At 44.3% G+C, this 23,382-nt stretch overlaps 1 protein-coding gene across 1 annotated transcript in view; it reads left to right on the top strand.

Annotated features, from left to right (window-relative positions):
* Positions 1-22,075, top strand: part of Pkd1l1 (polycystin 1 like 1, transient receptor potential channel interacting) — a 200,447-nt gene extending 178,372 nt beyond the window's left edge. The window contains exons 54-56 of the mRNA XM_051164713.1: positions 6,692-6,744; positions 7,877-7,959; positions 21,861-22,075. Coding sequence (XP_051020670.1) covers positions 6,692-6,744; positions 7,877-7,959; positions 21,861-22,075 — 351 coding nt within the window. The remainder of the gene's footprint in view (positions 1-6,691; positions 6,745-7,876; positions 7,960-21,860) is intronic.
* Positions 22,076-23,382: the final 1,307 nt, after the last annotated feature.

Below are 23,382 nucleotides of genomic sequence, written 5' to 3'. Positions count from 1 at the left end.
ATAGTTCAAATAACCAGAAAGCTGCTAAGTCTCCAGATTTGAAGCAGCAGTGATCAGGGGCTGAGGACCATGGAGTCCTTTCTCAGGGAGGAGAGAGATTGCTTCGTGTGCTGCTATGGTGTCTCTTTTGTTTGCCTTCTCCTCCGTCATCCGTGTTTTTCTTCTTCCACACCTAGCTCCTTTTTCTTCTTTCTTTTGAAAATATTTGTTTTTAATCTTTGTTTATATGTCTGTGCATGTAATAAGTACACGGACAGAATGAGCGGCTTGTTGTGGCAGCGTGGAGCAAAGGGAGAAAGGAGGAGAGTGCGGCAGACCCTCCAATGGTGGGCTTCTTGGCCTTTCATCTATGAGGCCTCATTCTTAAAGGTCCCAATGCCTCTCTATAGCGCCAGAGGCGAGTGACTTTCCTTGGCGTGTAAAGGGAGGGCAGAGGGCAGAGAGGAAACATGCCAACACTCTAAATATGTCTAACCTCTCATTCTCTAGATAGCTGAGGAGGCTCCACTGTGTATCATGAGGCCCATTGGTTTCAGATTTGGGTTCATAGGTGTTCTTAGATCTATTGTTGGATTTAGTGAGAGTAAAACATGCTTTTCATCTTTCACCTGCCATATTTTTTCTTTGAGACAGGGTTTCTCTGTGTAGCCCTGGATGTCCTGGACTTGCTTTGTAGGCCAGGTTGGACTGGAACTCATGGCAATCTACCTGCCTCTGCATCCCTGAGTGCTGGGATTAAAGGCATGTACCACCACACCTGTCTCCATACCATGTATTAAATTTTCCCAAACTTCAAAGTTCACCATCCATTCCATGGGACCCATGTCCCTGGAGGCCACTCTTCAGAAGGCAGCTGACCTCTTTGTTGGTTTGGTCTCTTTCCCCTTAGGTTAAGATACATCTTAGGGAATGTATTAGTCAGGGTTCTCTTAAAAAACAGAACTTATAGAATGAATATATATTTTATTTATTTATTTGGTTTTTCGAGACAGGGTCTCTCTGTGTAGCCTTGGCTGTCCTGGACTTGCTTTGTAGACTAGGCTGGCCTTGAACTCACAGCGATCCACCTACCTCTGCCTCTCGAGTGCTGGGATTAAAGGCATGCGCCACCACACCCAGATCAAGTTTTAGCTAATTCCCAATGGAGTCAAGTTGACAATCAAAATAGCCATAACAAGGGATTCATTAGAAAAAATATATGTAAGTGTTTTGTTTTTGTTTTGTAGTTTTAGTTTTTCAAGACAGGGTTTCTCCGTGTTATCCTTGGCTGTACTGGAATAGCTTTGTAGAGCAGGCTGGCTTCAAACTCACAGCAATCTGCCTGCCTCTGCCTCCCAAGTGCTAGGATTAAAGGCGTGAGCCACCAATATATAAGTCTTTAAGTGTCTCAAAGATTTTATTCTGTTCTCATGCTTGATAGGCAGCTTCACTGAGAGTTAACTTTTTCTTTCAGAACTTTGAAATCTTTGTTACTGGCTTGTAACAGTCACGATTCATAATGCCAATACAATGCCAGAAGTATTCCTCATATTTATTAGTGACTTTTCTTTTTCCTTTGGAATATGTTACTGTCCTTTCCTCCCCCTACCCCACCCCCCGTTATTGGTGTCCTAAGATTGTACTGTAAAGTTAATGTGTTAAGTAAAGCAGTTTAAACATGGAAGTCCCTGAGGATGCAGCTGAGTGCTCAGCCGGAGGATGATTGATTATGTCCATGACGACGGTAGTTACAATGTTGGGGTTGATTGGTGCTGAAATCGCTATTGTGGTAGTCATAGTAATGATGATAAGGGGATGGTTATGATGGAGATGGTGAGTTAATGTTGATGGAGTCATCGTGGTGCTGCTAATGGTAGTGATGATGAAGATGATTCAGATAATGGGTAGGACGTTGGTAGTGGTAATGGAAATAATGTCTATGGTGGTAGCTATGATAAAGATGGAGGGAATAGTTGTAAGGGTGGTGGTGAAAATGTAGTAATGGAGGAAACGGTTATGGTGGTGGTGATGATGATGGTGATGTAGGTAATGATTATAGGGATGCTGGTGATGTTGGATTGGTTATGTTGAGGTGAAAGTAATGGTTATGAATTTAGTAGTGATGGAAGCAGTGGCTATTGTCATGGTAGTGATGATGGTGATGAAGATAATCACCCGTGGTGGTGATAATAGTGATGGTGACGGTGAAGGCAGTAGTAGCTATGTTAGTGGTTATGATCATTGGGGAATGTAAACCCTACCTATTGTGGTGATGCTGGTGATGGAGGTAATACCTATGGTGGTGGTGATGATGGTGGAGAAAAAGAGGTCCTCACTCTTCACTCTTAAAACTACACAGAAGTGATAAGTGATTCACATCATCTCTGCCCATGCCTTAATGGCCAAATTATGTCATGAGCCATATGAGACCTTACAGTATAGACAAAGTGCAATCTCGCTGGGGCCCAGAGGACAAGCTGGGAAATGCCTCAGCCAAGTCTTTATTGGTGATTTCGCCTGACTTTGCATGTACATGGAAACTCGCAGTTTGGCCTTCCTAATAATAGACTTACGGTATCTTCCTGTTCTCATCCCCTCTTCAAGATGGCACCACCTACTTACTTCGTGTGTGTGTGTGTGTGTGTGTGTGTGTGTGTGTGTGTGTGTGTGTGTTTGAGACAGGGTTTCATGTATTCCAGGCTGGCTTTAAATTTATGGTGTAGCTAAGAAGGACCTTGAACTTCCGAAGCCATGTCTAGAGCCCCTCAGGACAGGTATTGCAAGCATGTGTTACCACAGCCAATTTTGTTTGTTGCTGGGGGTCAAAGCCCAGGCTTCATGTGTACTGGGTAAGCATTCTGCTACCTGAGCTACATCCAGAGCCCCAGCATTTTCTCTTTCAAGGGAGCATCGAATCCTGTTGCTGAAGAGACATGGACAGCCCTCTAGTTTTGGATGGCGCCTTTCTTAGCTAGCAGATGGAATGGTGGGGAAGGACTTCATCGCTTCCCTTTGAAGGGAAAACAAAGGGTTAAGCACACTTCTTCCCTCTTAGCCACAAAGGGTGTGTTATAAGACCCTAATACACATATTAACCAAAATCCCTCTCTTCCTCAGAGCTTTAAGTCCCCCCGATAGGACTTTAAAAGATGGTTCTGGTGGTGGATTTGAAACTGGCTTGACTGAAGACAGTGGATACTTCACTCTATAAATGAAGACTGAAGATCTTGTTTTTAAAAAAAATGATGAAGAGGCGGGTGGTGGCGGCGCATGCCTTTAATCCCAGCACTCGGGAGGCAGAAGCAGGTGGATCGCTGTGATTTCAAGGCCAGCCTGGACTACAAAGAGAGTCCAGGACAGCCAGGGCTACAGAGAAACAAACAAACAAAACCAAAACGATGAAAATCTGAAGTACACATGAGAAGGATCACATTAGGAACTAGGTACTAGGTACTAGGAACTAGGTAGTAAGGCTAGCATGACTGAGTCCTTCTCATGGTAGAGGAAAATGGCAGCATTGTGGGGGAAGGGGGGAAGAATGGGCACAACTGGAAGATTAAAGCCACAAAATGAAAAGTAATTGCGGTGAACCCTGAAGGTGTATACCAAGCACCCCTACTCTGAGTTCCTTGAGTTATTAAGGAACCAACAGGGGAAAATGTCCCCTGGAATGATGGAGAAGAATGTGTTTAAAGGAAGCTAAAGGGGTTCATGGTCTCAGTCCACAAAGCTCAGCAGTTTCAAATTCTTGGCTAATCTATGTGGTTCCAACTTTTCTGGCATTTATAACCAACAGAGACTCCAGGTTACAGAGACAGAAAATTTTGACAACAGAAAACAGATGCCTCCAGTGGTGGAGACTAAATACTTCCTGTAATGGAACTCGTGGAGGAATTTATTGCAAAGCTCCTTGTAGTAGACAATAAATTCCATCTCAGTTTTACATGAGTTATTGGACTTCTTCATACAGAATTCCACATGTGCAGAAGACGTGCCAGTGAATGCTACTCAATGGCATCTGCAGGGAGATCGTTCTGTGTAGCCTCATATATTGGCTGAACCAGAGAGCCCCAGGACAAGGGAGATTTCTGTCCTTAGTCAGGGGCTCTCAGAGTCAGCTTCACTGAGTCCAGCCCCTAACCACACAGGAAAACTCAGAGCCTGCTCAAAACACTTTATCTGTCACGTGCAGGTTGGGTTTTCCCTTCATGCGATGGAGAACCATTGAACCATTTTAATTAGAGAAAAGATAGGATCAGACTTGTGTTCTGGAAGGATCTTTGGTTGTACTGTGGATTATAAATTAGTGTGGGATGGGGAAATGAGAGGGCAAGAAACCAGTTAAGCAGCTTTTACAAGATGAGGGAAGAGATTGCAAGAACGGTCTGGAGCAAGCCTAGGTTTGTGACATAGAAAAGTAGACAGAGTCGAGTGGAATGTTGGAAAGGAAGTGGACAGAGCAGAGGCACATGACTAATCGGGTGTAGATGACTGATTACTGAGGCCTGGGGCCCTGGGTGATGTGTGTGGCCTACAGACATAGATGCAGCATTCAACTCGTGGAAGGCAAAAATGATGGCCTCAGAGGCTTAAGGCTAAACAGAGAACCTCAGAATCAACTCTGAAATCTATTTACAGTTGGATAAATGTGTTCTGAGCCCTTAAATAAAGACCAACATGGGGAGGGAGAACCCGCTGGGGGCCAGTAGTTGTGAAAACAAAGAAGACACCAGATCAGTTAGATGTGTGTCCTGACATCAAGAAAGAGTCCAAGTGTCAGGAAGGAGAAAACCCAGATGGCACAAATTAGGGGGGCGGGGAGGTTGAGTGGATGCTATGACTTCCCAGGGACAAATGCCAGTGGGTTTCCAGATGTACACAGTGGGAGGATATGGCCTGTGCCTCTCAGGTCATCAGCTTGTTGGCCTTCCCCATAAGCGTCTCTTCCCCAGACACATACTTCAAGACTTGATGCCTGAAGTATGGCTTCTCTCACTGTTTCCCAGTCATCTGAGACATAATGTTGGCATTTTTCAAATAATAATTCCACCATGTGGGGAAGTAGAAATTGCTGTAATAGTTTGAAACAGATGAAACAGATCAAAACTATTCACCTAAATGCATTTTAAGTGATTTTACTTTTTAAAAAATATGAGATTTTTAAATCTTCAAGATTGTAAAGGAAGATGAAAATCCTACTCTAAGACTCAAAGAAAATAATTTGCTTTCCTCCTGACAAGCTTTCTATAATGAGAAACACTAAATATATCTGAAGGAAAATAACTAGGGCAGCCTACTCCCACCAGCCCACACCCTGATGCTTAAGAAAAAATAACAAATAAGAACCAGCAATGTGGATTTTCCAGAGGTCATAAATTGTTTTGATATTTTTAGTAATGCAATAACCACATGTTTAATATGAGTAAAATATGTCTGAAAATTACGTGTTGTTTTTGGAGGAGGTTGAATTTTCTACTTGCACTTAATATAAACCAGTGTACTTTTTAGTAGAACATCCAAAAAGGTCACACTTAATGGCCCAAAATTACATAGCAAAGATATAAGTAAATAGTCTTATCACTTCTCTTAAAACTGTTTCACATTTAATAGCTCTGTAGAAATGAAATTGGATTCCAAAAAAAGCCATCTAATCTTCAGGCATGGGGGTTGTGTGCATGAAAAGCAGAGCTAGTGTTTCCCATCTGGCTGGCAGGCCTGTACACTGCTCAGGAAACATGCCAGGGGTCTATGGGCCTGGCCATCCTCAGGCCCTGGGTATCAGGATCCAGGAATGTTCACACGTTTTCAAAGCCAGTCTCTCAAAACAATGTAAGAAATAATGGATGCCTTATGAGTTTGTTGGTAGCACATTAAAAACTAAACAGTTTTCAAGAGCAACACAAAGCAGGTTAACACTTTCTTACATGAAAATAGAATTTGTGATGACATCACACAAGCCCCCTAGAATATGATGCTTCAGGATCTATGCATGCCACGTGGAATGCACTGATGTAAAATTTCAATAATCAGAAGACTCAGGGGCGTGGACCTTTCAGCAACGTTCTACGTGCAGTTCCCACAGAGGGAGGGCACATTTGCTAAAGCATCTACCGTGTACTGCTGCCCATTTAACACAGGAAACTACTCTGTGAGGCAGTGATAACCTGAAAATGAGCCAGGCCAGGTGGCGCACTCCTTTAAGTCCAGCACTCAGGAGGAAGAGGCAGACGGATTGCTGTGAGTTCGAGGCCAGCCTGGTCTACAAAGTGAGTCCAGGACAGCCAAGATCACATAGAGAAACCCTGTCTCGAAAAAACAAAAAGAAAAACAGAAGATGACTATGCAGAGACTCAAAACGGGCTGTGCATGTAAACTAAAACACTTCAGTTACCTATATTAACTAAGTACATAGCTAATATCTATATATAATTAGTAAGCAATGTTATAGATGTTATTAATATATTATATATAACTATACTATAATTATATAACATATTAATATTAAATATAAGTAATCAATAATAAAGCCAGTGATACAGAATACAGGACCACAAAACACCTTAATGACCATCTCGTCTGACAACCTCTCACCCTCCTCCTCCTCCTTCTTCCTTCTTATCCTCATCCTTTTTCTTTTTCATGCTCCTCCTCCTCTTCCTCATCCATCTCACCCACTTCCTTCTCCCCCTTTATCCATCACTCCACTCCACAGACGTCAGTGGAGATCAGCTACTTCTACGTGGGCCATAATCACATGACCAGGTGGTAAGAGTTGAAGAGCATTTGGAGGGTACAGTGTTGGAGCCACCTGAAAAGCAGTCTAGAGACCTTGTAACAAATGTCTGGTGTGCTGTGGGGCGTGTGGTCAGAAGACTCGGAACATAGTCTCTGGAACCAGAGCCACGTTTCATTTAAAGGCCCAACCTGAGAAAGAACTCGATGTCCATCCGTGGAGAAACAGAAAGAGGGATGTGTGTGAAAAGGCATAAGCCACTGCGTGAGAACAGATGGATGGCATGCAAAGACCCAGGGGACTCATCTTCCAATGGAGTCCTCAAAAACAAGCTTAGCAGAACTGTTGGGACACTTGTATAGATTGAAAACTACAAAAGGGAGACAAGAAGACAGATAGCCAATCAGTGCAGGCCTGGGGCTTGAGCAGAGCTGGAAGGCAGGCGGCTCAGAGCAAACCTCTGGGACATCACTGGGGTTCATGGGAATCACATAATGAATGGTTTTATTGAACTACACCTCTCACAGTAATGTGCTGTGTATTGTATTTCACAATAAAATGGCTGTCAAAACATTAACACCGTGCCTCTGAAACACACACACACACACACACACCTGACAGCATAAACACACACGAGTATCTGAATATATTCGGTAACTGTGCCCTTATACAAACACTTTTTCTTCTTTTGTTTCAGTAGCTTACAAAACTCACACAATAAACAATTACCATTTTAGTGAACTAAGGAGTTATTTTAAAAATGAAGGAGAAAAACTCCACCTTGGACTTGCCTGGTTGGTCGCTGCTCTCGGGCTGTGATACTCTAGAGGGAGAAGAGAGGCAGGGGACAGGCCAACATTCCAGGGGAGGATTTATGACTCTGGGTGGACTAATAAAACTACCTAGTGACTTGCTCCGAGTCTAGCCTTTGTGTCCTGGGTTGACGGAGGAATGTGTTCTCTGTTTTGACAGCCATGATAGCCCAGGAGGCAAGGGGCACCCTAGGGGCTACCGAACAGAGCCCCTTTGTGTGCCCATCGCCCAGCACCAGGAGGCACTTCTCAGCCCTTCTCTTTTCATATTGCTTAGAATCTTTTTAAGATGGTGACTGGACTCAATCACATCTTTGTAGTGTCCCTGAGTCTTGTTTCTGCCTTCTCCCAGCTGCAAAGGCTTCAAGATCTGCAAGCAAAAGCTTCCTCACAGCCCTAACGTCGATGAGCCTTTCAGTGTGTTGAGGGAAAGCCGTAACACCAAGCCTGGGTCACCCAATGAGGACAGAAAACAAGACACTAGGACCACAGCTTCTCCACCACCACCCCATAACTTACAAGGGCAAAACCTTCACTCCGAAGGCTAAAACTACCCACACGATCGTTGGCAGGTTCCAGAGTCACCAGAGACAAACCTCCAGGTACACAGGTGAGGGATTATTTAGGTCAGGTTAGCCTTTGGGGATGCCTCCAGCGTGTGGGCTTGACTGGGTTAATTAAAGTGGGACGGCCTACCCACTGTGAGTAACACCATACCATAGGCTAGCATCCTAGACTATACAAAAAGGAAACAGTGAGCTGAGCATGGGCCTCCATTGCTCTCTGCCTTCTGAGTGTGAATGCCATGTGACCAACCAGCTTCTTACTCTTGCTGCTCTGCCTTCCCTGCCTGCTGCCGTGTCTTTCCCACTATAACGAACTCCGTAACAGCTGAGTTAAGCCCTTTACCCCATAAGTGGCTTTTGTCAGGGTATTTTATCACAGCAGTGAGAGAAACTGAGATAACAAGCTTCATAAAAAGTATCAAGAAATAGCCAGCACAGCTCATCTCATGATGGACAGGAATCAGAGAGTGTGAAAAAGGACAGGACACAGCTTTCGGCATCTGTCCTCATGGACCTACTTCCTCTCACAAGGCTCCACCTCCAGCTTTTCACCATGGATTTGTTACTTTCTATTGCTGTGATAAAATACCAGACAAAAAACACAACTTAAAGAAGAACCTATTTGGAAGCACGGTTTCAGAGGGTGAGTCCATAACAGTGGGGATAGCCATGGTAGCTGAGAGCTACCATGAGGAAGCTGAGAGCTCACATCTCCACCCCATACAGGAAGCAGAGAGAGTGAACAGGAAGTGGGGAGGCTCTAAGCCCCTAGAGCTCACTCCCTCTTATGTACTTCTTCTAGCAAGTCTCCATGTCCTAAAATTATCAGAACTTTCCTAAACAGTGCCACCAACTTGAACCAAAGATCTGAATGCATGAGCCTGCCTACAGGGGGACATTTTTTTTTTTTCATCCAAACTACTGAATACCACAGCCCAATAACACTATCAAGAATGAACATTCATCTCACAAGGAAAGTTTATGCTGTACGTCTCCAAATGCCTCCATACTTTTTAACAGGCCCAGCACTGCTCAAGATAAACTCTTAACTTTGAGGGCATACAAACTGTAAATGAAAATTAAACCCCCCAAGATATGCTGATACAATGTAGATATTTGTATTCTACAAGAAAGGACCAGGAGGACAAAAACTCAGCTGCACAGCTCCATGGTCAGCCTCAGAGGCACATAGCGAAGTGACTTCAGATCAGCTTGGGTAGGTACCCCAGCCCCTGCCAGTTACAGCCTACAAGGCTCTTGGCTCTCTTGGCTGGCTCTGCTTGCTAGTTGTGGTTTTCTTCAGCACACATTCCAGACTCCTGCCATCTCCAACTTCCTTGACTCTCCTGTTGCCACTTATGTTTCCTTCTTGTAGCTTCAAACAGAATCAGTTCAAGGAATACCTCCAAGGAGGTGGGTCCTGCCCCACGTTCCCAGGCCACCCCCCCAATCCCCCCCCCCCGACCTCGGGCTTTCCTTTGAAATCTGCTGGAAGCCTCCATGACCTTTGCATCCTGCAAGCCTCTAATACGCTGTGTGCCTAAAAAGCCAGCATCATATGGACGACACCAAGGTCTACTGTCATCTCAATCAATGACTGTACCCAAATGGACACGCCAAGACCTTCTTTCAGCTTGAGGCATCTGTCAGCCCCTTCGCACTACAACTACAGTGTCCTCTAAATGTCAGGTAGGTGAGGGATGGGAGACGTTTCCCTAAAGTTGGTCTGTGCTGGAAGGATGCCACAGAGTGCTTCCCTCAAAGCAATGCTTTTATGCTCTATAGTAAACTTACATTTCTCTCGCTGCTATTACCCTTTCTTGTCCCCCCTCCTTTTCCTAAATAGTCCCCTTTCACTATGTCTTTCTTAGTCACTTTTCTGTTGTCCTGACAAAACACCCATGACCATAGCAACTTATAAAAGAAAATGGTTAATCTGGGGTTCACAACTGAACAGGGTTAGAGTTGCATGACCATTCTGTGGCCATCACGGCAGGGAGCATGACAGCAGGCAGGCATGGCAGGCATGTCGGACATGGCAGGCAGACAGGCATGGCAGGCAGGCATGGCTTGGCAAGCAGGCAGGCATGGCAGGCAGGCAAACATGGCAGACATGGCAAGCAGGCAGGCATGGCAGGCATGGTAGGCATGGCAGGCAGGCAAGCATGGCAGGCAGGCAGGCATGGCAGGCAGGCATGGCATGACATGGCAGGAAGGCATAGAGGTAGGCATGGCAGGCAGGCAGGCATGGCATGGCAGGCAGGTATAGAGGTAGGCATGGCAGGCAGGCAGGCATGGCATGACATGGCAGGAAGGCAGGCATGGCAGGTAGGCAGACAGGTTGCCAGAACATTAGCTGACATCCTTACACACAGGTAGGGGAGACAGAAGGAGAGGGGGTGGAGAGAGAGGGAGAGGGAAAGGAAGAGGGAAAGGGAAAGGGAGGAAGGGAGGGAGGGAGGGAGGGAAGGAGGGAGGGAGGGAAGGAGGGAGAAAAAAGAGAGCTACCGGGGAACAGAATGGACTTTGAAACCTCCAAGCCACTCCCAGTGATACAGCTCCTAATTTTTCCCAAACATTTCTACCAGCTGGGGAGCAAGCATTCAAATATAGGAAAGAATCAATGGGGGCCATTCTCATTCGGGGCATCACAATATCTTATTTTAAATGTAGATTCCACATGTGAGGAAAATATGTGGTTCTGGCTTTTTTCACTTAATTTGATGAACTGAGGTTCCAGTTCCATCTAATTTCCTGGGAGGGAAAAAGCGTTCTTCCTAGGAATAATTAAAAATCAGTTGTGCACATACATGCATATGTATGAATGCATATTTTTTATCTATTCAACCTTTGATGGGTACCTAGAGTGATCAATAAATTGGCTATTATAAATAGTGCTACAGTACACATGAGAATGCAGATGTCTCTAGAGTATTCGGACAGAGAATTTTGTTTGGAGAAGGGGGTCGGGGGGAACCCAGAAGTGGCACAGTTAGATCATATGATAGCTTCGTTTTCCTCGATACTGATTTCCAAAGAGCCTGAGCTCATTTGCATTCCTACCATAGTATGTAAGGGCTTCGGTTTCCTAGCATTTGCTGTTTGCTTTCTTGGTGGTAGCCACCCTGCTTGTGGTGAGATGGGTTTCCAGTTTGCTTTTGCTGCACATTTATCTGACAGCTAAAGGTGTTAAACATTTGTGTGTGTGTGTGTGTGTGTATTTTGCCCATTTGAACTTCAAGAGCTTTCTAGCCTACTAGTTTCCCTATTTATTAGTGGATTATTTGTTCTTTTGATGTTTGATTTCTTTTTCTTTTAGGTTTTGTTGTTCATTTGGTTTTTCGAGACAGGGTCTCTCTGTGTAGCTTTGGCTTTCCTGGCTGGTCACTTTGTAGACCAGGCTGGCCTCAAACTCACAGAGATCCACCTGTCTTTGCCCTTCGAGTGCTAGGATTAAAGGTGTGCGCCTCCACACCCGGCTTTTTTTTTTTTTTTTCAGTTTTTATATATTCTGCATATTAATCTCCTGCCAGACAAATAACTACAAGAGATCCCCTCTCCCCATCTCCCCCACCACCCCAATTTGTACACTGTCTCTTCACTAAATTAGCTGAGTTTTGCAGTTCAGTGCATTCTAGTGCAATCACATTTGCCCATTATTTTTTTCTGGGTCATTCCTACCCTTGAGACTCTGACAATGCCATGTGTGTGTGGCCGTACTGACTCCGGCAATGTCCTCAAAGTATGTTTCTCATTGTGCAGGGGGCAAATTACTTGGCTTAAGTTTGATGGTCCAAATGTCTTTAACAGCCACAGTGCCTTTTCTGGTGAGCTTTTCAAATCCTTCTGTTCCACTTTACTTCCAATTTTCACTGTAAACCTGCATTAAAAAGCTGGTAAACTTTTAATCCCAGCACTTGGGAGGCAGAGGCAAGTGGATTGCTGTGAGTTCGAGGCCAGTCTGATCTACAAAGCGAGTCCAGAACAGCCAGGGCTACACAGAGAAACCCTATCTCGAAAAAAAAAAAAAAAAAAAGAAAGAAAGAAAGAAAGAAAGAGAAGAAGGAAAAAAGAAAGAAAAAGCTAGTAAGAACCATGCCACAGCCTGACATTAGACTGCTTGAAAACAGATCCACTGGACTTACTAAGTCCACCATTTTTGTCTCGTTCTCTCTCTCTCTCTCTCTCTCTCTCTCTCTCTCTCTCTCTATCTATCTAGCTCTCTATCTCTCTCTCGTGTTTTCATTCTGACTCTGTAGCCTAGGGACAATGTAGGCCTGGGTAGCTTCAGACTTACAACAGTCCTCCTGCCTCAGCCTCCTTGGTGCTGAGATTGAGATTGCAGACATGAGCCATTCTGCCTGGCTAGCCCATCACCTTTAAACGGCAGCCTCCCACACAGTCTTAGGACATGGGGGAAACGCAGTCAAGCTCTGGCAGCACGCAGCATGCCTTGCCTGCAGCCCACCTGGGTCCAAATGGGCATGCTCTTCACTGTTGTCAGCATCGTGGCCTTCTGAGCACCTACCAAAGGCACATGAAGCTCTGCTTGCAGAATTTTAGGACTTCTTCTCTGAAAATTTCCACATTCCTACCCCAAACCAGCTTTAAAGGCTGAAGAACCATATGGGCACGTTTAGTCACAGCCACAACTCTGTTTCTCTGGCACCGACTTTCTGTGTTAGCTTTGGTCCTTATGACAAACACAAGAGAGAACCAAGGTAAGGGAGGGAACACTGATTTGAGTTGACGGTGTCAGGGGCTTTGCTCCACGGACACTGGGATTGAGTCTTTCCAGGCTGTGCTGAGGCAGAACATCATGGAGGGGAGTGTGTGCTGAATTAAACATTCACCGCAAGAACAGACTCTGAGACAAGGAGAGGGGATGAGACACGTCTCTGCCATTCACGTGTCTGGTGGCCTACTCTCTGGAACAGTGAACTTCCAAAAAGTGTGTGTGTGTGTGTGTGTGTGTGTGTGTGTGTGTGTGTGTGTGTGTGTGCATCTGTCTGTCTGTCTGTCTGTCTCTGTGTGTGTGTGCATCTGTATGTGCCTCTGTGGGTGTGCATGTGTGTGTGTGCATGCATGTGCACACACGTATGTGTGTGTCTGTATGTGCATGTGTGTCTGTCTGTCTGTGTGGGTGTGTATGCATCTGTATGTGTGTCTATGTATGTCTCTGTGTGTGTCTGTCTCTGTGTTTGTATGTGTCTCTGTGTATGTCTCTGTGGGTGTGCACTGTGTATATGTGCGTGTGTGTTTGTGTGTGCATCTGTATGTGTGTCTGTGTATGCCTCTGTGGGTGTGCACATGCCTGTGTGTGTGCATGTGCACATGCACATGTGTATGTGTGCGTGTGTGTGTGTTTGTCTCTGTATATGTGTGTGAAACTGTATGTGTGTCTATGTGTGTCTCTGTGTGTGTCTGTCTCTGTGTTTGTATGTGTCTCTGCATGTCTCTGTGGGTTTGCACTGCATGTGTGTGTGTCTGTGTGTCTGTATGTCTGTCTGTGTCTGTCTATGTGTTGGGGTTTTTTGGTTTGGCTTTCAGTTCTTTGAAACTGGATCCCCATGTATTACCTTGGCTGGTCTGGAACTTGCTATGTAGACCAATCTGGTCTTGAATTCATGAAGATCTGCCTGCTTTGAGTAAGTGATTACTCAAGGGTTAGGAGTGCACCACCATGACCCATTGATGTTTTATTTTATTTTATTTTTTAATGCTTAATTTGGGACTTTGTCTTTTCTCCTACAGAATGTACTTCTCACTGATTGGCCCTCTGCCCTCACTGGAAATCTCATTTATTTTTTTACATTGTGCCAAACTAGGTTAGTTTCACATTGTACCAAACTGAACATCCTACCAAACAAACTCAGTTTCCTGGGATGGGCAGCAACAATGAAAGGAGTGTTTTGTTGTTGCTGTTGTTGTTGTTGTTGGTGGTGGTGGTGGTGGTGGTGGGTTTTTTTGTTTGGTTGGTTTTGGTATTTTTGAGACAGAGTCTCTCTGTGTAGCCTTGGCTGTCCTGGACTCACTTTATAGACCAGGCTGGCCTCAATCTCAAGCAATCCACTTGCCTCTGCCTCCCGAGTGCTGGGATTAAAGGCGCGTGCCACCACCACCAGGCCCTGGGTGAGCTTTTATAGCCCCTGCTATTCTGCATGTGGGGGCATCCCCATTAAGAAGGAGGTCACTGAGTCGCCCTTGTCCCTGTACCTTACATGTACTTGCTCAGTAGTGACTTCTTTCTTGCCCTTTACCAAGCACAGATGGTTGGTGAGAAGCTCTCAAGGCCATCTAGAAAGAAACAGTCATTTCTTCAAGTGAAAAAAACCAGCAAGGGACACCTTTGAGCAATGTGAAGAATCACAGAACAATGAAGGGAAGAAAATTGCCAGGAACCAATGCAACAGAAATGGGAGTCTGTAGATTATTGCCATAAAGATGCTCAGGGATTTAGTAAGCCATTGCATCAGAAATGCAACTAACAAGTTGTTGGAAAATAACTCACAAACTAACTAAGAACATCCAGGAGACGTGGAGGGTTCTGCACAACCAACAGGTGTTCTGTTGCTCTTTAATTAGTATATGAAATCTTGGATTCCATTATCAAACATGCAGATTGTATATATCTTTGTTCATTCACCTCCAGGTATCCTTTCTGGCCCCCTTTTCCTGCTGCCCTTCCTCCCAACTCCCTTCTAACATACACAACCGTATTTACTTGTTTTTCTGAACCTGATGTCAGACACCATGATGATCTTCAGTTCTAGAAAGAACTTCTGTAAAAACAAACAAGTCAGAAATACTGGCCCCTATAAATAATATAAATCAGCTGAAATTCTTGCTAGAAGATTTAAAAAGCAGACTCAGTCAAGAATCACAAGAGATGAAGGAAAAGACAAAAAGAAAAGGAAGTCTATTTAAACTAAATAATATTGACAGGCAGTGGTGACACATGCCTTTAACCCCAGCATTCCAGAGACAAATACAGATGGGTCTCTAAATTCAGTGCTAGCCTGGTCTACAGAGTGAGTTCCAGGACAGCCAGAGTGCCACAGTGAGACTCTGTCTCAGTAAATAAATAAATAAATGATGGAAGACAAAGACATAATGTCTGAAAACTTAAGAAACCTAGGGAGGAAAATGAACATCAAATTATCAACTCCTGAGGGAATTCAAACATCTGAACATTAACACCTGTGTTAATGATGTCGTCAGATTTCAAAAGCAGCCAGGGGAAATTGGTTCATCTTACACCTGGGAGTTCTCTTCTTTTTCTTTTTTCTTTCTTTCTTTTTATTTGTTTATTTATTTCTTCGAGACAGGGTTTCTCTGTGCAGCCCTGGCTGTCCTGGACTCACTTGGTAGACCAGGCTGGCCTTGAACTCACAGTGATCCACCTGCCTTGAGCCCTGCCCTTCCCCCTCCACCCTCCCCACCCCAATGCTAGGATTAAAGGCCTGTGCCACCATGCCTGGCCACCTGGGAGTTCTCAAATACTAACAGTGTGTTTCTCAGCAGAAACATTACAACAAAAAGAGAATGGAGCCAGGCATGGTGTGAATCATGCCTGTTATCCCAATACTTAGGAAGCTGAGAAAAAAGGATTGCCATGAGTTCAAGGCCAGCCTGAACTACAAATAAGATATGTGGGGAAGATGAAAGGAGGGAGGGAGCAAAGGGAGGAACCTGAGCAAGAGGTATTCAAAGTACTGATGGAGAAAAACTTCCACACCACACTCAGGAAATCTGTTCTTAAGTGATAAGAACTGAGGGAGTTCAGCATCTATAGAATTGCTGTAGAGCAAAACACTAAACAGAGCCTACTTAAGGATGCTAATTATTGACTCCATCACTCAGGAGGCAGAAGAAAGTGGATCACTGTGAGTTCGAGGCCAGCCTGGTCTACAAAACAAGTCCAGGGCAGCCAAGGCTACACAGAGAAACCTTGTCTCGGGGGAAAAAAAAAAAGGATGCTAATTAGAGTACCATGAAAACATATGAAAGTATAAAATGCCTCTGAAGACAGGTAGTCAGCCAAGTAGTGAGTACTCTACCATGACCACGTAAATCATGCTGATCTCAATATAAAAGTTAGGAGAGGCAGCTGGGGCAATGATTCACTGGTTAAGAACATTTGCTGCTTTTCCAGAGGATCTGAGCTCAATTCCCAGCACCCACATCAAGTGGTCCACAAGTATCTGTAACTCCAGTACTGGGAGATCCAACTCCATTTCTTGACCTCCAAAAGCAACTGCACTCATGTATACAAACCCACACACACAGAGACATGGACACATAGACGTAATCAAAAATTATGTTTCCCTTTTTTCAATCCAGTACTGTCGAAGCTGAAGCAGGCAGAGTTCTATGAGTTCAAGGCCAGCCTGGTCTACAAAGTGAGTTCCAGGGCCATCTAAGCCATATAGGAAAACTATGTCTCAAAACAAAAAGTTAAAGACAGATGTATTATAAGTAACTATAACTACCATGATTTGTTCATGGCTAACAGTAAAAAAAAAAAAAAAAATTGCATAAAAGTGAAGAACTAAAGATGTTGGGAACTTTAAAAATATGATCAGTGGTGTTATCAACTTAAAATAGATCATTAAAACTTAAAGGCAATTGTGTAATATTTATGAAGTAATAAGTATATGCATAAAAATAAAGAAAAGCAAATAAAGGTGTACATTTGGTTTTTAAAACTCAACAAGTCATAAGCAAATATAGCAGAAGCAGAGAACAGAACTAAGAAACTACAAAATAGTCACAGAAGAGTGACAGCAAAGTATTACTTACCAATAATTAAATGTCAATGAACAAAATGTCCCAGCCAAAACACACAGAGTGGTTGAATTTTAAATATTCAACCACATTGCCTACAAGAATATTAGCTTAGCTTTAGGGACGGACACACACTGAAAGAGGAAAAATTGTATTCATATATTCTACAAAGTGACAAGGAATATTAAGATATGATAAAGAGAGCCAGGCGTGGTGGCACACGCCTTTAATCCCAGCACTCGGGGGGCAGAGGCAGGCGGATCGCTGTGAGTTCGAGGCCAGCCTGGTCTACAAAGTGAGTCCAGGATGGCCAAGGCTACACAGAGAAACCCTGTCTCGAAAAACCAAAAAAAAAAAAAAAAAAAACATCTCATGGCCGTGCTTTGAACAGTAGATAGGGCACCCGGCAATGGCCCATGAAGAGAGGAACAGACAGAAGAAGGCTAAAGACTGAAGCATATACCGTATTCACTATGACAGCAGCAGAAAAATCTCTCAAGCCTCAGTAACAAAGAGAATTTTGTCTAGGATGCATTATATAAGGCCACCAAGCAAACCCTGCCAACACCATATTATGCCTGTTCTGGCTGCAATAAGACTGGAAATTAGTGACAGGAAAAATTATGCAATTTACAATTCGTGAAAATTAAATAAAGCACCCTTAAAAACACCAATTGTTAAAAGATAGTTAAAGAAGGAAATCTTAATTTAAAAAATTAAAATTAAATTTAATTAAAAAAAAAAAAAACAAGGTCTCATAGTGCAGGGTGAATAGAAAGATGCCTACTTTTCATAGATCAGAAAATTAAAATGGTCCAAACAGCCCAAAATTACCTATAGATTCAATATTTTTGTCTACCCAGATCAGAATAATATTCTTCACAAATAGAAAAAAAAAAAAAAAAGAATCTAAAGTCATGGGCACAAACCCAATGATGCAGAATACAGAAGCAGAAACACACTCGTTCTCCCACATTCACCTAAACTTCAACAAGCTGCCAAGAGTACACTGGGTCAAGGACAGATTCTTCAAAAAGCAATTCTACGGAAAGCAGTAAATGCCAACACGCAGGAGAATGTCCTGGGCCCTTCTCCCACTTCAGACCAAAAAAGGGGTGTGATAAATGCTTAAATATAAGACCTAAAACTTGAAAACTATAATATGAGAAAAAAAATAAGGTACAATATTCTTCCTATCAATCAGGATGGTGATTTTTTTTTAATGCAGCACCCAAAGCAGAGTGAGAAAAAGTAAACATCTCAGCACACAGCCAGAGTGGAAAGCGACCTCTAGAATGGAAGAGAGAGCATCTTTGAGCTATCTATTGAATACGAGGCTACTATTCAAAATATATAAAGAATCCAAACACGTCAAAAGCAAAAAGCAACAATCCAGGCTGTCACCATGAAGAGAAGGTATTTGTCACCAGCCAGATGGTCTAGGTTCAATCCCCAGGACCTCCATGATTCTCAGAGAAACCAGCTCTCAAAAGTCATCCTCCAGCCTCCACACGGGGGCTGTGGAAAGCATGAGCACCACTCCACTCCCCAATCAAACACATACAAATAAAGTTTTACAATTCAAAGTCCCACAAATAATAGGCTACGGATTCAAACAGACTTCTCTCAAAGGTAAACACTCAAATAGCAGCAAGTATACAGAAAGCGCCCATGAGCACTAGCGGAGGAAAGTCTGTCAAAACCGTACGGAGACACACCACCTCCAGCCAGCATCCTACTAGGCATTAGGGACATAAGGGCTAACATCAAAAACACACAAGATAGAAAATTCTGGCTAACAAAATGAGTCTGACTGAAATGATTGGATTTCAAAAGAATATTTCTCTTGTATGATGTAATCTGATCTCACTGGTGAGCTATAATGTGCTGACACTGGCATTCAACATGTCTGAGTGAGTAAGATTTTGTTTAAATCTTTTAAATTTTTAAAAATATCTTCACTGAAATTTTTTGGAAGGTTAGCCAACTGCGTGAAAAACTTGGTGCTCACGTATCATCCAAAGCCTTCTTTCCCTAAAAAGGTAAGTTTTGTTGCTTTTTGCTTGGTTGATTATGTTTTAGTCTTTTATTCTTTGTGTAGTTGGTTGGTTTGTGGGTTGGTGGGTTGGTGGGTGGGATGGTTTGTTGGTTGGTGGGTTATTTTTTCTGATGCTTGGTATGGAATCCAGGGCATCATGCGTGAAGACTGTTTTAATGAGGTTTTCAAGAAACCAGGAAAGAGACCTTCACACTCTCCCCTGAGTTAAAACCTGCCCCAGTGAGCTCAGGCTTTTGTAACATACTACACACTGAGACCATGAGACCTTGATTCCTTGCACAAACACACACACACACACAGAGAGAGAGAGAGAGAGAGAGAGAGAGAGAGAGAGAGAGAGAGAGAGAGAGAGAGAGGCAGCTAGAAGTCCAAAATCAAGCCATTAAGATTTGACCCCTAGCTGAGAGTGGTGGCACACACCTTTGAACCCAGCACTCGGGAGGCAGAGGAAGGCAGATCTCTGAGTTCAAGTTCAGCTTGGCCTACAAAGCAAGTCCAGGACAGCCAAGGCTACACAGAGAAACCCTGTCTCGAAAAAAAGAAAGAGAGAAAGTAAAGGGGATACATAGAAAGGGAGAAGAGGAGCGAGAGAAAGAGGAAGAGGCAGCCAGCCCATCACAGGACATCTTCAATCACTCTTACATTGGATGCTGGAACTTAAACATAGTATTTTGCAGTGACACAATATGTAGTCCACAACACCCTGACCACAGCTGCCTAGGCATCCACCTGCCAGGGTTCTCCCCTTGTCTTCGTCCTTCAATTTGTTCCTGCTTCTACCTGCTGCACAGGGGACAGAACACCTCAACTAGACCCAGGTGTCGCAGTCCTACAGTTGGTGATTTAGGTTGGTTTTATAGTAGCTACCTGTGTAGACAAAGGGACTCCAGTGTGCCCTGCATCTCCCAGGACCCCCTGGGAAACTAGCTACACAGGTATTAAAGCCCTCTATTCTGTGTTGCCCAAGGGCTCCCACTTCCTCCATGCACTTCTTGGTAAAACAGCTCAGGAGTTGGCTTCACGCCCTGAATCCACCTACGCTTTCTTCAGACATCAAACATCCCGAGGAACCGTGTGGTGATTACGGCTGGAGCATGACCTGCAAGTTCTCAGATTCACCAGATCTCTCAGACGCCCCAGCATCCTGTGCACATTCCTCTTTCTTCTCTTCCTCCCCAGTTCAGACCTGATTTGCCTGTACTGGAGCCTATGAGTGTTTCTTGGAGCTCTACATAAGCTTATCCAAGACTCTTCTTCCTAAGACTGAGCTCCCCACGCAGAATTCACAAGGCACTGGCGAGAGTGTGATGTGTTCTCCTCTCATGTGTAGCCCAGCTGACTGTATCTTTCCCTTTTTTTTTTCTTTTATATCATTAGACCCATGCACTATTGAATCTAAGACCAGTTAGCCATTTGCTATAATTCCATGGGATTCTAGGAGCATCCAAGCACAGAAAAGCACTTGATCAAGTAGAAATTTAGAAAATATGTAAACTATCTACTATAATAGGGACCCTTACATATGGACTGAACAGGCCCTACTGCCCAGTGCCCAAGCCTATATTTGAACTTCCTGGGGCAGCAGCCCCCTTCCCTTGCCTATAATACTATGCTGCACCTCTCTAGGTTGGGTACAGACTGACAAGGACACAGGGAATAGAATGAGATCCTTTATCTATAAGGCCTGATGACGGCCTGGCCACTTCTTATTTCTGCTTATTGACGATCACTACAGCAGTCTGCGTCCTTCAGCCCCACTTCCTTCTTAATGGACTCCAGAAATCCAACCAGTGCTGGGTTCAATTTCCAGTGTGGCAAAAGCAAAGCCAAATCCATTTCTTAAGACTTTGCATTTGGAGGCTGGAGAGATGACTCAGCAGTTAAGAGCACTGACTGCTCTTCCAAAGGACCCGGGTTCAATTCCCAGCACCCACATGGCAGCTCACAACTCTCTGTAACTCCAAGATCTAACACCCTCACACAGGTATACCATGCAGGCAAAACACCAATGCATATACAATAAAAATAAATAAAAATTTTTTTAAAACTTGGTTCAACTCCAGCATCCATATACTGGCTTACACCTGTCTGTAACTCCAATTCCAGGGGTCCATCACCCTCTTCTGGCCTCTCTGGGCATCTCTCACACACACACACACACACACACACACACACACACACACACACACGCACGCACACGGTTTACTTACATACATGCAGGCAAAACACAGGGTTGCAGTGGCTCACACCTGTAATCCCAGAACTTGGGAGGCAGAGGCAGGTGGATTGCAGTGAGTTCGAGGCCAGGCTGGTCTACAAAACGAGTCCATGCCAGGCAGTGGTGGTGCACGCCTTTAATGCCAGCACTCGGGAGGCAGAGGCAGGTGGATACCTGTGAGTTCGAGGTCAGTCTGGTCTACATGCGAGTCTAGGACAGCCAAGGCTACACAGAGAAGCCTCAAAAAGCCAAAAAAACAAACAAAATAAAACAAATCCAGGACAGCCGAGGCTATGCAGAAAAACTCTGTCTAGAAAACAAACAAACAAAACAAAAAATTAAAAAAAAAGAAGAGTACATTTGGGCTGGAGAGATGACTCAGAAGTTAAGAGCATTGCTTGCTCTTCCAAAAGTCCTGAGTTCAGGTCCCAGTAACCACATGGTGGCTTATATCCATCTATAGTGAAATCTGATGTCCTCTTATAGCATGCAGTTGTACATGCAGGCAAAATGCTGTATACATAATAAATAAATAATTCATTTTTTAAAAGATTTTTTTAAAAGCTGGGCATCTTGAAAAACAAACAAACAAAACCAAAAAACAAAAGATTGCTTTCCTTCACACCTTTCATAGCAGGGATACGTTAGTTTTACTTACTGCTTTCTGAGAACACAAGCTCCTGCTGCCCCACTTTGACCCCCACAGGTACCATCATGAAGACATCCCTGCCCTGGGAGCCAGTGCTGCAGAAGGGACTTGCCCAGATGCAAAACCCCTCTCAGAGAAGTTTCGGTGTCTTGATTCTCACTACGACAAGCAGACTTGCAGAATTCGGCTGCTGCCCCCAACTACCCAAGGCAGAACGTTTGGCCAGCGTAGGGACGGCTTATGTGGACCTCAAACAGCGCCACGTTGCTTGAGGTGGAGCTCTTTTCCAGAAAACCTATGGTAAGAGAGGTCTGGCCAGGCCAAGCAAACTCTCCCCAAGTTTACCTAGAAAACTAAACTCCTGGCCTGAACTTTCCACCATTGAGCAGTGTTCTGGGAATTTCCCACAAACGTAACAGCTGGTCAAGGACTCTGTAGACAAACACTGTCCCTGTCCCTGGCAAATGCGGAGAGGCTAATTGATGACAACCACAAATATGAGGAGGCCCAGGCCCACCAGGCAGCACTGTCACACTAAGGCCTCCATCGCCAAGGTCCAGCACCCTGGAAAGTGGGAGTCTGAGGTTGGGCTGGGTCCTCAGCCCCAGGCAGGACAAAGAACGAAGTTGAGATGCTGTCTGTGTCCTTGGCCTGGTGAGAGGGCACCATAAATCTGCTTCCTGGCCTGTAAACTGTGGTGAGGACCCACTGAAGGCACTGCCTGAGTGTGTGGTGAGCTGTAGAATGTTCGAATTGTTGTTGCTCAATCTTTACACTTCCCATGTTCCCCATGAGAGAGTTTCATTTGGTTCCTGGGGACTTTTTTCACCCTTAAATTCTACAAAAGCATGCTGGCTTTTTTCTTTACTTTTTTTGGGGGGCGGGGGGAGGTTTCGAAACAGGGTTTCTCTGTTACACAGAGCCTTGGCTGTCCTGGACTATCTTTGTAGACCAGGCTGGCCTCAAACTCACAGAGACCCACCTGCCTCTGCCTCCCGAGTGCTGGGATGCTGGGATTAATGGTGTGCGCCACCACGCCTGGCTTTTTTTCTTCTTTAAAAATTTTATTATTTATTTTTAAATTTTCTGTTAACTTGACTGAAACTACAGTTATTTGGGCCCCCTACCAGATTGGCCTGTGGGCAAAGCTGTGAGGCATTTTCTTGATAGGTTATTGGTATGGGAGGGCCCCACTCACTGTGGGTAGTGCCACTCCTGACTTGGTGGTCCTGAGTGATACAAAAAAAAGCAGGTGGTGCAAGCCAGTGGACAGCATTCCTTGGTAGTCTCTGCTGCAGTTCCTGCCTCCAGGTTCCTATATAGTTAACCCCAGTTATAAACTAACCCTCTCTGCTCTTGTCAGGACCATACTCACTGCTCACTTGCCCTCTCTTGCCCTCTTTAACTCACTTCCCTGTTCCCAACTCCATGATCATCCAGCGTCCTTTTCTATTTATAGAGGACTGCTCCTCTCAGCTCCTACCAAGCTCATTTTCAGAACCAATTTGTAAATAGCAGATGCTCTGGAGCTTCTTGGCTTGTGATCCCATAGCACTCTTAAAACCTACCAAGAAGTCGG

Source organism: Acomys russatus, chromosome 22, assembly GCF_903995435.1.
Source record: "Acomys russatus chromosome 22, mAcoRus1.1, whole genome shotgun sequence".
Lineage (NCBI taxonomy): Eukaryota > Metazoa > Chordata > Mammalia > Rodentia > Muridae > Acomys > Acomys russatus.
Note: the sequence above shows the minus strand (reverse complement) of the source record. Positions and strands in the feature narration are given on the sequence as shown.